General features: G+C 46.0%; 1 protein-coding gene across 7 annotated transcripts in view; it reads right to left on the bottom strand.

Annotated features, from left to right (window-relative positions):
• The window catches only part of STAMBPL1 (STAM binding protein like 1), a 48,851-nt gene that overhangs the window by 11,653 nt on the left and 23,601 nt on the right, over positions 1-13,597 (bottom strand). For 5 of the 7 annotated variants that reach the window (XM_032312607.1, XM_032312605.1, XM_032312610.1 and 2 more), the window contains exons 2-5: positions 11,590-11,672; positions 6,808-7,025; positions 3,783-3,858; positions 778-873 (exon numbers count right to left, since the gene is read on the bottom strand). In XM_032312607.1, coding sequence (XP_032168498.1) covers positions 778-873; positions 3,783-3,858; positions 6,808-7,025; positions 11,590-11,619 — 420 coding nt within the window. In that variant the 5' untranslated portion in view covers positions 11,620-11,672. Of the gene's footprint in view, positions 1-777; positions 874-3,782; positions 3,859-6,807; positions 7,026-11,589; positions 11,673-11,819; positions 11,840-13,597 lie in introns of those variants that run through there. The other 2 variants (XM_032312609.1, XM_032312611.1) reach the window with 2 other exon arrangements.

Below are 13,597 nucleotides of genomic sequence, written 5' to 3' on the forward strand. Positions count from 1 at the left end.
ACTCAATGCTGACTTCCAGCTACGCCCACGGGACACCGGGAGCCCTGTGCCACATTCAGAGCTCACAAGACTGAACTCCAGCGAGAGTCAGAATGAGTGATAATTCCAAAGCACATAAATACGCAATTGAACAAGAAAGGCAAAGCCATTTTTATAACAATGCTAAAGACTTTAAGAATTCGAGTTTTGAACTTGAGGTCCTAGAGACGGATCAATTTTTTTTCTCTTAATGCCATTCCTCTCTTAGACATCATTACCATTGCTACTCTTTCTGTAATAATGATCCAGAAACCACCATCCATTGGTGATACAATTACATTTTGCTCACATGGTTAGCTATTATTTCCTCTCAATGTAATATTGACTGTAAGATCGAAGAATTGAATTCACATTTCCAAAGCCTACATAATAAGATAAATCAGAAATTATATACTGTTCTCCCTATCTCCTACCGACTCTGTTCATCACCAAAAGAGGTCATCTGTCTTAAGGTTAAAGTGGCAAGAGTTGGTGAAAAAGCTGCCTTTAAATCACTGTAGGAAATTTGTTTTCCAATGCATCACATGATTAGACGTTGCAAGGAAATAAAGATACCACATCTTTGGTGCAAGTGCTTAACCTGTATCTCAACATGATTTTTTTATTGCTTTTACATCACTGCGTCTTTAATTTTTAATTTAAATGGACATGACATTCGAAAAACTCACATGAACATGAAACTCAAAAAAATATCTGCACACAAAACAGTCACGAGATAAATGTACCAATGGAACTTACTTTGCTTTGCAAATATTCCTGGTATTCTACGTTATATTTCTTTAAAAGGTCCTTTTTCAATTCATCTGTCCTTGGGAATGCAATCTCCTTCAGTTTCTTTTAAAAATATATATATACACATTGATTAGTGGGATTCTCAGTATAGTCTTTCAGATCATCAGCTGAGAAAGAAAAACAGCTGCCATGTGTATTAGAAATCAAGACACGAGTAACCAAAGATGATGGTGGACATAGAAACCTCTCTTCGCTATGGCTCCAAAACACCACTTTTCAGTAGGGAAGGGAAACCATTATCCCTTTTGTAAGAGCTCCATGGACTCCAGTAGTTAGATAAGCATTCTCTCTAGGGAGGTACCCCCGTTTTTAAGCAGTGGGCTTGTAACTGCACATTCCACTGTGGGCAAATGTTATGGCATCATAGTTGGAAGGGACACTGGAGAAGGTAGGTAGGGACTGCTGGGCTTGACTATAAAAAAGAGGCCGAGGCACTGTGCATACAAATGCAGATTCCCGGGCCTCCTCCAGGTTCCCCTGAACCCACAGGTCTAGAGAAGAGGTTAGGGAATGTGGATCTCAAACAAATTCTCAGTCATTCTTCTTAATGGCCAGAAAATCTGGGGAACCTGATTTAGCCAAACCCTCCATTTCAGAGATGAGGGAACAAAGCCTATAGAGATTAGAAGGACAACTAGCTAGTGGCCCCATTATGACTAGAATCCAAATGTTCTGACTCTGGCCAGGCTTTTTCACTGAAATTTCTATTTTTTTAATCTTCTGTCATCCATCCATCCATCCATCCATCCATCCATCCATCCTCCCATCCATCCACCCCTCCATCCTCTCATCCATCCATCCTCCCATCCATTCTCCTTTCCATCCATCCACCCATCCATCCATCCATCCACCCATCCATCCTCACATCCTCCCATCCATCCTCCCATCCACCCATCCACCCACCCATCCATCCATCCATCCACCCATCTGTCCTCCTATTCATCCATCCGTCCACCCATCCATCTCCCATCCATCCTCCCATCCATCCTCCCATCCATCCATCCATCCACCCATCCTCCCATCCATCCACCCATCCATCCTCCCATCCATCCATCCATCCATCCTCCCATCCATCCATCCATCCTCTCATCCATCCACCCATCCATCCTCCCATCCACCCATCCATCCTCCCATCCATCCACCCATCCACCCACCCATCCATCCATCCATCCATCCATCCACCCATCTGTCCTCCTATCCATCCATCCATCCACCCATCCTCCCATCCATCCACCCATCCATCCTCCCATCCATCCATCCATCCTCCCATTCATCCATCTATCCATCCACCCATCCATCCACCCATCCATCCTCCCGTCCATCCACCCATCCATCCTCCCATCCATCCACCCATCCATCCTCCCGTCCATCCACCCATCCATCCATCCATCCATCCACCCATCCATCCTCCCATCCATCCTCCCATCCATCCATCCCATCCATCCATCCATCATCCATCCTCCATCCATCCATCCATCCTCTCATCCATCCACCCATCCATCCTCCCATCCACCCATCCATCCTCCCATCCATCCATCCTCCCATCCATCCTCCCATCCATCCACCCATCCATCCATCCACCCATCCATCCTCCCATTCATCCTCCCATCCATCCATCCACCCATCCATCCTCCCATCCATCCACCCATCCATCCACCCATCCATCCATCCACCCATCCATCCTCCCATTCATCCTCCCATTCATCCATCCATCCATCCTCCCATCCATCCTCCCATCCATCCATCCTCCCATCCATCCATCCACCCATCCATCCTCCCATTCATCCTCCCATCCATCCATCCACCCATCCATCCTCCCATCCATCCACCCATCCACCCTCCCATCCATCCATTTATTCAGCAAGCATAAACAAAGAAAATGTATATGATTTTGGAGAATGGTTTACCATGAGAAAAAAAAAAAAGAATAAAACTAAATCAGAGCAAAAGAGTCAGCTGGGCAGCTGGGCCCCCTCAAGTCCCATACAGAACAGCCTGAGTCTGAATGAACAAGAGAATTCCATGGAAATTGCTACACAAGGAATGGCAGTGAGTGGCCCTTCAGATGAGGGTGTATAGAAATTTTTTTTTAATGTAGATGACCATTTGACAAAACCTGAGTTCTTACAGGCAGCCTCAGGCCAGACTTACTGGTAAGACAGCCTTTTCTCCATTAGATGGTCAAGCATCTTTGGAGAGTTACTTAAAATTTCATGTTGCAATTGGCTTTGTATATACCATTTTATTTTCCTCCATGTAAGATCAACCCAAACTACGTAACACAGATACACAGGAAACATTTTTAAAATGTTATTTAAAAGTATATATATTCTCAGCTAAAAATACCGCTCACTCTATCAGGTTGCCAAGGTTGACGGCGAATACATAACTTTTCAGCAACTGTCTTCCTTTTCCTTGAGGCTATTTCAAGCCACCGCTTACCCTTAAACACTTGATTATGCCTTAAGCTAGTACCCCATAATACCTTCATAATAGCCTGCTTTTCCACGTAGTACAAGAAAAAGAACTAGAACTTCGGGGCCACTTTAATAATCAACACTAATTTTCAGTTTTGGGGTTCAGGACTGTATGGAAGAATCAAAACCAGCCCAAATGACTCTCATACAAATCTGGGGAATTGGACCACCTTTCCCTCCAATCCCTGGGAGGAACGGGGAATAATGCTGTCTTCATACCACAGAGAGATTGAGCACATTCTTGATCATTTTCCTTTTCTGCCCCTTCCAGTTCCAATTAGACATCCCACACTGGCTCTGTAACAATGTTTAAAGGTTCCAAGAAGAAATCGAAACATCTTGCTTGGCTAATGGAATGAATTTTCTGTGCTCAAACTCTCCAGAGGATGAGAGGGAGGGAGGGAGGAGGAGGAGATTGATAATGGAGATGTATGGAGCACTGGATCCCCCGGGGGAGAATCAACCCCACAATACCTTCATAATATCCTGCTTTTCTGGGACTGCACATTGCTGGTAATCTCGATGGCTGGGAAGCTTTTCTACAAACAAGCTAGAAGAGAAAGTACATCTTAGTGTTACAGGGCAGAAAAAGCTCAGCGATGGTTTCTTTTTTTTAAAATTTTATTCATTTTTAGTGAGAGAAAGAGAGAGCGCATGCATGAGCAGGAGGAAGGGCAGAAGGAGAAGGAGAGGGAGAGGAGTAGATTCTGCCGAGTGTGGAGCCCAGTGGGGGGCTCCATCCCATGACCCTGAGATCATGACCTGAGCCAAAATCAAGAGTCGAACGTGGAACTGACTGAGCCAACCAGGTACCCCCATCAGTGACGGTTTCTAATACAAGGAGGAAACTCCTTTTCAAAAAGGACGTGCTTAATCCATTATTATTTAACCTACATTCTTTCCATCAGCCTTTCCACCAAGGGCTGGCAAGATCATGGTTTTGGCATTCCAGGGTAGTAAGCCTGGCAGATGGAGCGCTGAGGTTAAGAGGCTCAGGACCCTCCCTAACAGACCCTGTCACTTCAGTCCTTCTTGGGTCCTGGGTGCCCAATCCTCCAGAGCCCTAGCTCTCTTGCGTGCCCTGCCGGCAACACGGAGGATGGTGTAAAAATGTTGAGAATTAGAAAGATCAACATAATCCCTTCTCACAGTTGAAAAAGACTCAAAGGACCACTGATAAGTCAGGAGTGCCATTGTGTCTGTGTGTCTCTATCAAACATTCATTTTTTAAAAGATTTTATTTATTTATGCGTGTGTGTGTGAGAGAGAGAGGGAGAATGAGAGTGGCGTAGAGAAGCAAGGAGCACGACGCGGGGCTCGATCCCAGGACCCCGGGATCACAACCTGACCAAAGGCAGAGAGAGGCTTCACCCACCGAGCCACCCAGGTGCCCTGATATCAAAAATTCTTAACTGCAAATTCACAGCTGAGAGAAATGACAGTCAGAATCCCTAGTGGATCCGAGGAGGTGCTAATTAGGAATTCATTATTTTTCCTCACCTTTTTGAGGAACAAGGGGCAGCAGAGGTAAAGGGAAATCCTTAGACCAAACCGGATTCACCACTTCCATGTAAAATGAAGATTTTGCTTTCCAAAGGGCAGGGAATTCTTGGTTTTTGTTGGTGGTGGTTTTTTTTTTTCCTTACTGATGTCTCCCTAGCTGGTAGAACTATGTCCAGCTCATGATGTATGCTCAGTAAATATTTGTTAATTTAAAAAAAAGTCCTTCCTTGATAGACCATGACGGGCTATCAATACTATTTATGATCAACTGATATGCAATACCTTATAATTACTGGTGCCTTCTCGCTCACAGATCACACATGCTCTTGTCACATTGCCCTACGGGGCATGGGGATGGTAAAATAACTCATTTCTTGGGTGAGAAAATTACGGTTTAAGGAGGCTACATAAATTGTTAGTTGCCTAAAGTCACTCTTCTTTCTAAATGGAATAAAGACACAAAGTTGGGAGTTAAAGAGAGCTTAGAGAAGTCTTCCATTTGGAGGTAAGAGAGATTTCTGCCCTTACGTCTTCCATTTGTAATAAGGAACTGAGGCCCACGGGGCAGAGAATTACAAATTGTCACGTGGTAAATGATGGAAGGGAATTCCAACATTCCAGTGATTCGCTAACGCAGACAGTACAGGGGCTGTTCGCCTTACCACACTTACTTACCGTCGATGCCCCCCCTTCCATGAACGTGGATGAAAAACACCAGCAGAGGACAAAACAAATTTTAGTGAATGGTGACTCAGAGTTCAGAAATCAACGTTTTTGGGATATGTGTGCTATCACTGATGTCGAACAGCTTCCAATTCCGTATTTATCGTTAGCTCTCTAGAAACCAGCGGTTTCCCCAGGTAGGCTGAGTGTTGCCAGCCATCGGCTTTCTCAGAAGTTCTCAGGTTAGGTCCCCGACTGAACGAGGGATGTCAATCATCATGCGACTTTTAAATAAAGTCAGTGTATGGGGTTCAGGACTATGTCAGTTACAAGCATGTGTCTGATGGAAAGTAGGGTATTTTTTCAACAGTTTGACTCTCTTTTATACATAGCACTATTGCACCGCTAAATAAATTACCTCTTTAAAAAAAAAAAAAAAGATCCTATTCATTTATTTGAGAGACAGAGAGAGAGCGCGAGCATGAGCAGAGAGAAATGGCAGAGGGAGAAGCAGGCGCCCTGCTGAGCAAGGAGCCTGATGCAGGACTTGATCCCAGGACCCTGGGATCATGACCTGAGCCAAAGGCAGACGCTTAACCAACTGAGCCACCCAGGTGTCCCAATAAATTGCCTTAAAATACTAAGTAGGGATGCCTGGGTGGCTCAGTTGGTTAAGTGGCCACGGCTTGATTTCGGCTCAGGTGATGATCTCAGGGTCCTGGGATAGAGCCCCATGGTGGGGGGGCTCCAAGCTCAGCGGGGAGTATGCTTGAGATTCTCTCTCCCCCTCTCTCCTCCTGCTCTCTCTCTCAAATAAATACAGAAATCTTAAAGAAAAATACGAACTACAAAGCGAAACTGACTGCTGCTTTCTATCCCTGAGTCAAATCTTCTTTTAACTTCCCCTTCTCAAGCCAACAAGTCAAATTTTAAAACCCTTAATGGTCTGTTCCAGGCGCTGTGGACAGAGCTTAATATGGCTCCTGCTCTCATGAAGCCTACATTCCTGTGGGGGGGGGAGGATGGCACAAAATGACATATTCTTGGTGAAGAGTGACAAAGACAGGCACACACACGTCAATACCCTGCGCTCCTGTCCCCGAGACTCCCTCCATGCCTGAGCCTCAGGGATGCTGCGGGGACGCCTTTGAACACATTACTTGGTAACTGAAAAACCTGGGACAGTTAATGCTTTTGGAGATTGCAAAACTGGCCCGAATATGACAATGTTCCTGGAGCCCAAACCATCTCACTGAAATAGCACGTAAATATTTCCCCCCATTTTTCTCATTTCAAAGACCTCTCCCTACCAAAAAAAAAAAAAAAGACTTACGTTATAAATTTATTATAGAGGACGAAGGCATTTTCCAAATTTCCTTCTTCCAAATACACCGACGCCATCCTCTCCATCTCCACTCCAGATCTAAAATAACGGCGCGGAGTGATGTCTTCCGTGATGGTAATGTTACAGCCAAGCTTGCTGAGGGCTCGGACTCGCTCTTCTGGACTCAGGGAAACATCCGTGTGGTCAGGCATAGCAGCTAACTTTTTCTGCAAAGCAAAAAATGAAATCTGAGTAGACATAGGAAATGAACAGGACTGAAATGACAGGTGTATTTTCTGTACTCAATCCCCGATACCAGTACCTAAGGAAGGCGTTTAGTAAGAGTTCATGGTAATGATGAAAGTGAAACCTTTGGCCAGAAACACATGGGCTTCACACCAAAAAGACATGCATCTCTAGGATAGACACACCTTTGTGTTGGGGGCAAAATCTCCTTTAGGGTTCAGGGTACCATGCTGTGCCAGTTCCTGGGTATGCAAATGTTTTAGGTTATTTTAGGTAAAGTATCACTAAGATTTGTGTCTTCATGGCTATTTCCATTCTGGCCCACGTGAAACAGGCCAACAGGCAGACTCTTGCCTGCGTAGGGCTCATGTCCTTCCGCTCTGAAGGGTCTCCAAGAGATGGCCTGTATTCAAAGTTACTCTTTGATTCAGTTCTCTTCCAGAACATATCCCGTTTAATAAGAAGATTTTAGGACCTCTGTGCTTCTTCACCCAGTGAATGAAACCCCACCAGTAAGTCCTCTTCAAGCCCATGGATACCTCCCATTTCTTTTTAACATAAAAAGACTCTTGGACCTGCACGTAATAAAGTACATTAACAGGCACGGCTAATTAGTCCCTGACTGAGAAAATAATGAAAGTCATTACTAAGAAAAAGTCAGTGATGTTAAGGCATACATTTGTATTTTATTCATGAAAATAGCATCTGTACACATTTGGGGAAAAAACAGAACGTATGCATTCAGGATAACTGTTCTGTGATTCAGCGGAAAGGTCAGTGCTTCGGAAAGGCAAAAATGTCAACTTCTTTTTCTTGTTAAAGGCCGTAGAGCAAATATTTGGGGCTTTGTAGGCCCTAGAGTCCCCACCACAACTACTTAAGCTCTGCTGAGGGACAAACGGCCACACACAACATGTAAGCAAAGGATCCTGGTTCTGTTTTAAAAACAAGTGCGTGACTTTGGCGCTCACACCCCCGTCTGCTGACCCCAGCTCTAGACCACTGCATCTCCAAGCGCACTCTATGCACCAGCACTGCCAGCATCAACTGGGAGTTTCTTCAAAGTACAGAGTCCCCAGGTGCCTAGGTGGCTGAGTGGGTTAAGCGTCTGCTTCTAGCTCAGGTCATGGTCCCAGGTCCTGGGATGGAGCTCCAAGACCAGCTTCCTGCTCAGCGGGGAGGCTGCTTCTCCCTCTGCCCCTCCCCCTGCTCCTGATTTCTCTCGCTTTCTCTCTCTCTCTAAGTAAATAAATAAAACCTTTAACAAAGTGTTTTTTAAAAAAAAAAAAATTCCCCATGCCCTTCATGCTATTTGTTATGCTACAAAAATAAGTGAAACCATATGATAGTTGACTCTCTCTGCTTGACTGATTTCACTCAGCATAATCTCCTCCAGTCCCGTCCATGTTGCTACAAAAGTTGGGTATTCAGCGTAACAAATAGCATGGAGGACATGGGGAGTTAGAGAGAAGGGAGTTGGGGGAAATTGGAAGGGGAGGTGAACCATGAGAGACTATGGACTCTGAAAAACAATCTAAGGGTTTTGAAGGGGCGGGGGGTCGGAGGTCGGGGTACCAGGTGGTGGGTATTATAGAGGGCACAGATTGCATGGAGCACTAGGTGTGGTGCAAAAATAATGAATACTGTTATGCTGAAAATTAAAAATAAATTTAAAAAAATAAAGTACGTTTCTTAATTAAAAAAAAAAAAAAATTCCCAACAGGCCTCCCCTGGCATTGACAGATTAGAGGCGGGCTTGAAGAACCCAGGGTTGAATTTATGTTCCCCGAGGCACTGCCCCGTGCTGCCTGTTTGGGAAACGCTGCCTTAGACCCCTCTAGCATCCTTTGATCAATAGGAAAGGAATTAGCCCAGAGCAAATTTAGCTCCCGGAACTGCCTCTGTCAGTCAAGGGCAGCGCCTTCCATTAAAAGGTCTGTAGAAACTTAAAAAAAGAAATCCAGGTGGAATGGATTTTAGTCTGGCCAGGAAGGATGGATCCAAGCCATCAGGACAGGCTACAGAGTCCCGTGTGTATAGCTCTTTCCATGCCTGGGGAGGGGGCCACCGTGGTGGTAATTCTGTAGCAGACAGAACCCTAGAGACCTGGAATTATTTTTTTGTTTTCTTCTTTTTTGTTTTTTTTAAGATTTTATTTATTTATTTGAGAGAGCCGATGGCGGGGCTTGATCCCAGGACCCTGCAGTCATGACCAGCTCCATCCCAGGACCCTGAAATCATGACCTGAGCCGAAGGCAGATGCTGAACCCACTGAGCCACCCAGGCACCCTGATTCTTATTTCTAAAGGGGAAATCTACAACCAGCCACAGAGGCATAAACCTGTTCTCTTCCCTGTTTCCTTCTCCCCGAGGAGGCTGGGGTCCTCAGGGCCTGGGCTTCCTAGCCCGGAAGTCTCCAGCGATCCCTCCCGTGACAAGGTGGCAAGTTCAGTTTAGAGCGGAAGGGATAAGGAGACTTGCGAGTCTCCCGGAGTCTGTCTCCAGGGCCAAGTGATAAAGAATAAAGCAGACACTGGATTTTCGACCTCGGCGTCTTCAATCAGTTCTCACTGGGTCCAGAATCGTGAGAAGAGGGAGGTGTGACCGCACACAACACCCAGCCCCGCCTCCGGGACCTCACCTTACGCAAAGGCACACTTCCTTCTAGCCAGACCCTGCTGGGCTGCTCCTACAGTTTTCGAAAAGACTTTCTAATTTCTGAGAAGCTGCTGGAGGCTTCCCCTCCTCAGAAGCAGGAATGGAAGCTTGCGGCGTCTCAGCCTCAGGCCTGAGTGCGGGCATCTCGTCCAAGGGAGAAGCCCGGGACGTGGCAGCCACGCCACGCGCACCTGTCGCTCCCGGCAGCACCCGGGGAAAATGCTGCTATTCGACGACAGATAAAGGCATCAATGGCATCAAAAAATGAGGAGAAAAAAAAAAACCTATGGAAATTAGCCCATTTTCCAAAGAGGGTTTCCAGGTTCCTACACGTGCAAAAGTAATTGGTCCACTCTTTATTACTAAACAGTCTGCACTGAATTATAATTATTTGTATGCAGTGTCCATGTTCCCTCAGGATGTAGCATATTCCTTGCAGCACAGACAATAATCAATACATTTACCAAATAAAGGAGGAAGAAGGAAACAGGTGCATTGTGATTATAACTAGATTTTACTTGGACGTGAAAATAAGATTTATTTTTCCTCTGTTGAACGGTCCTATCCTTTCCAAATTCAAAATTGATCTCAGAATAAATGAGGAAAGAGCCTCCTGTCTTCATCGATCTATCAAGTCGGGTTTGTGATATCTTACAAAATACAAAATATCCCGATGAAAAAGCCATAGTGTTCGTTTGACACTGTCATGTCTACTAACATTTTAATCGTGGCTAACACGTAAGACATGGAAAACACGTGAGACACTCCAAAAGGATGATCCCTTCCTCTGTGGGTGGGATCCCCCCCACAGCGCCCCGACAGCATGGGGTCTGAAAACAAAGAAGTTCCTACAGTTCTCCACTCCTCATCCTCTCAAAGCAACCAAGCCTCTGTGAAGGACGTTCCTGGCAAAGAGGACCTGGGCCATAACCTATTTGAGAGCAAGAACCAGGCCCTCCATTTCTTTCTTTCTTTGTTTTTTTTTAAAGATTTACTTATTTGACAGAGAGAGAGCAAGCACAAACAGGGGGAGTGGGAGAGAGAGAGAAGCAGACTCCCTGCTGAGCAGCGACCTCCACCCCCCCCCCCATGCAGGGCTCGACCCCAGGACCCTGGGATCATGACCTGAGCCGAAGGCAGATGCTTAACCACTGAGCCACCTGGATGCCCCCTCCATTTCTCTATGATCTGGGGCTAAAGCTTTGCACGGGCAGGTGCTGGCTATCAGAGAAGGCTAATGATCATAACAGCTTCCCCTGATCAAGCCCCCATGATTGGCTGCGAACCTTAAAAATATTGTTCCCAATGGTTGTAATGTGCAAAGTAGAAAAACGGGGCCATGAAGGTTACATAATGTGCCTACATTCTCACCCTGAGAATGATCTGGGACACACAATATGTCCCTGCGATCCCAGGGCTCCTGTCACCCCTCCTAAGATGTAGCCAGAGAAGGGAGAATGAGAGTTTTGAGCGTGCGGACCTTTGCACTGGATCCCAGAGCAACATGGACCTGTTGTATGTAGAATGTCTCCCTTGGTCGTTCCCACACCAGAGAAGCTTCCAGGTATTCTCCTTGAAGAAGTGGAGGCACAAAGGATGAAGTCCCTGCTTACAAAGTCGATTCTCAAGTGCCCCTCCCCCACCCTCTTGGAATCTAACCAGAGAGATTAAAATTTCACACTTTTGTGGACAAAAAGAATTATTTTTAGTTCCAGTGAAGAGGGCTTTATTAGTCACTTCCTCATAGGAGGGGACCGCACAGATGGATAAGAAGCGACAAGTGCTCAACTTCGTGAAGGGAGGGTGACTCATTTCCCATGTGATATGTTTCTGTTCTTCTTTTCGGGTTTTCAGGCCGTGTGGAAGGTATGGGTTGGCGCTACCTACCAGAGAATTCACAGTAAACGGCTGATCCATCTTGTCCTGTCCGCAGAATGAAGGGGTTCACTGTCTCTTCTCAATCACTTCATCTGTTTCAAAGACAAAAAGAAGAGCTATGGTTATTATTTATTATTATTCTTATTTATTTATTTATTTATTTTTAGAGAATCTGAGTCTCAACTCTCAAACCCCGGGTTATTTCTGGCTCAGAATATAAACACTTCAAATCGACTTACATAACCTGAGTTTTTAGAGAGACTTTGGAAATCTCCCGAAAAAAACAAAACGGCAGGTGGCTCGGTTTCCTTGAAAGCAGACCTTTGAAAACGGGGGTGGGACGAGACTTCGTGATTGCCTAGTGCGCGGTGTGTCTTCTGGGGGTTTTCTTACTCAGAACTCCACGCAGGGTTGTGAAGTGGGTTTACTTTGTTTTTGCCGTGAAGAGCTTGGACGCTGGGGCGGTGGCCTCCTATGCTGGGTGGAGTCCGTCTGGGCCTAGGCTAAGCTATTCTAGTTGTGGAAGGCAGAATTGTAAGACAGCTCTCAGACTCCTGCTCCTCAGTCTCCAGGCTCCCTTTGAGTGTGCAGGAGACCTATAACCGACTTCTAATCCACAGAACACAACAGAGGTGAGGGAATACTTCTCCCATGTTCACGTTATGTCACGTAGCAAGGATGAAGAGTTCTGTAGATAGATAAAGACATCTGACCAGCCGGCACTGAAGCAATCCAAAGAAAGATGACCCTGGGTGGGCCTGGCCTAATCAGGCGAGACCTTTCAAAGATTGAGACAGTCTCCCACTGGCCTGGAAGACTCAGCCGCCATAAATAACCACAGCTGCAGGGACAAGAATTCTGCTGGAAATCATGTCAGTTTGGAAGAGCAGCCCGAGCCTCAGATGAGTCCCTAACCCAGGGCAGCACCTCCCTTGCTGCCCTGTGAGCTCCTGAGCCGAGGAGCTGGGTTATGCTGTGCCCAGACACCAAACCCACAAAACTCGGCGGTAATAAGTGTATGGCCTCTAAGGCCATGACGCTTGTGGTGACTTGTAAAGCAGCACAAGAAAACAGGTGTGTCAGCTATGAGACTTTACGTACATTATATGGCCTTTTGTGGACAAGTGTTGTTGGGGGAAATAATGTGACCTATGTCATATCGATGCGATAAGGATGAGATGAGTTAGCAGAGGAAGTGCTTGGTATAGTTCCTAGCACAGTCAAGACTACAGAAGTGTCCGCTCTTACGAGGGTCTTTAGTTTGCAGTTGTAGAACCTGAGGCTCGGAGTTACGTGAATGTGCTCGGGTTCAAACAGTCCCTCCACGAATATTCTCTCCTCTCTGACACTACTTGGGCTCCCACTCCATGACACCACTTCCCACTTCTAAATTTATTTTGGCTCTTTACTCCACAGATCATTTATGTGTTGCTGGACACAACTTCTCTTCAGTTCCTTACTCATGACGGGGGGGGGGGGGGGGGAGTTTAACCTACATTCATTCATTCTGATCATAGCATTCTGTGATTCTAGAAATCTCACCCATTGACCATTCAACCCTTCCGGCTTTTTTTCTGGCCTGAATCCATGCCCAAGAAACCCTCCACAGGAGGTTAGAAACCCTCCACAGAAGGTCACGTGGCATCCTTCATCTTCTCTAGTGATTCCTGGAGTAGACAGGAAGTTGGCTTTTTTTGTTTTTTTTTTTAAGATTTTATTGACTTATCTGACAGAAACCACAAGCAGGCAGAGAGGCAGGCAGAAGGAGAGGGGGAAGCAGGCCTCCCACTGAGCAGAGAGCCCAACGCGCGGCTGGATCCCAGGACCCCGAGACCACAACCCGAGCTGAAGGCAGAAGCTCAACCCACTGAGCCACCCAGGGACCCCTAGACAGGGAGATTTAAGCTTGTCGCCTGCAGGAATGGCCGAGAAAGTAACGACCTGGGGGGGGGGGGGCACAGTCACAGTGTAGCTTAAAACCTTAATTAATTCTGGTATTCTGGTATCTCAGAATGCA

This window comes from Mustela erminea, chromosome 14, assembly GCF_009829155.1.
Source record: "Mustela erminea isolate mMusErm1 chromosome 14, mMusErm1.Pri, whole genome shotgun sequence".
Taxonomy (NCBI): domain Eukaryota; kingdom Metazoa; phylum Chordata; class Mammalia; order Carnivora; family Mustelidae; genus Mustela; species Mustela erminea.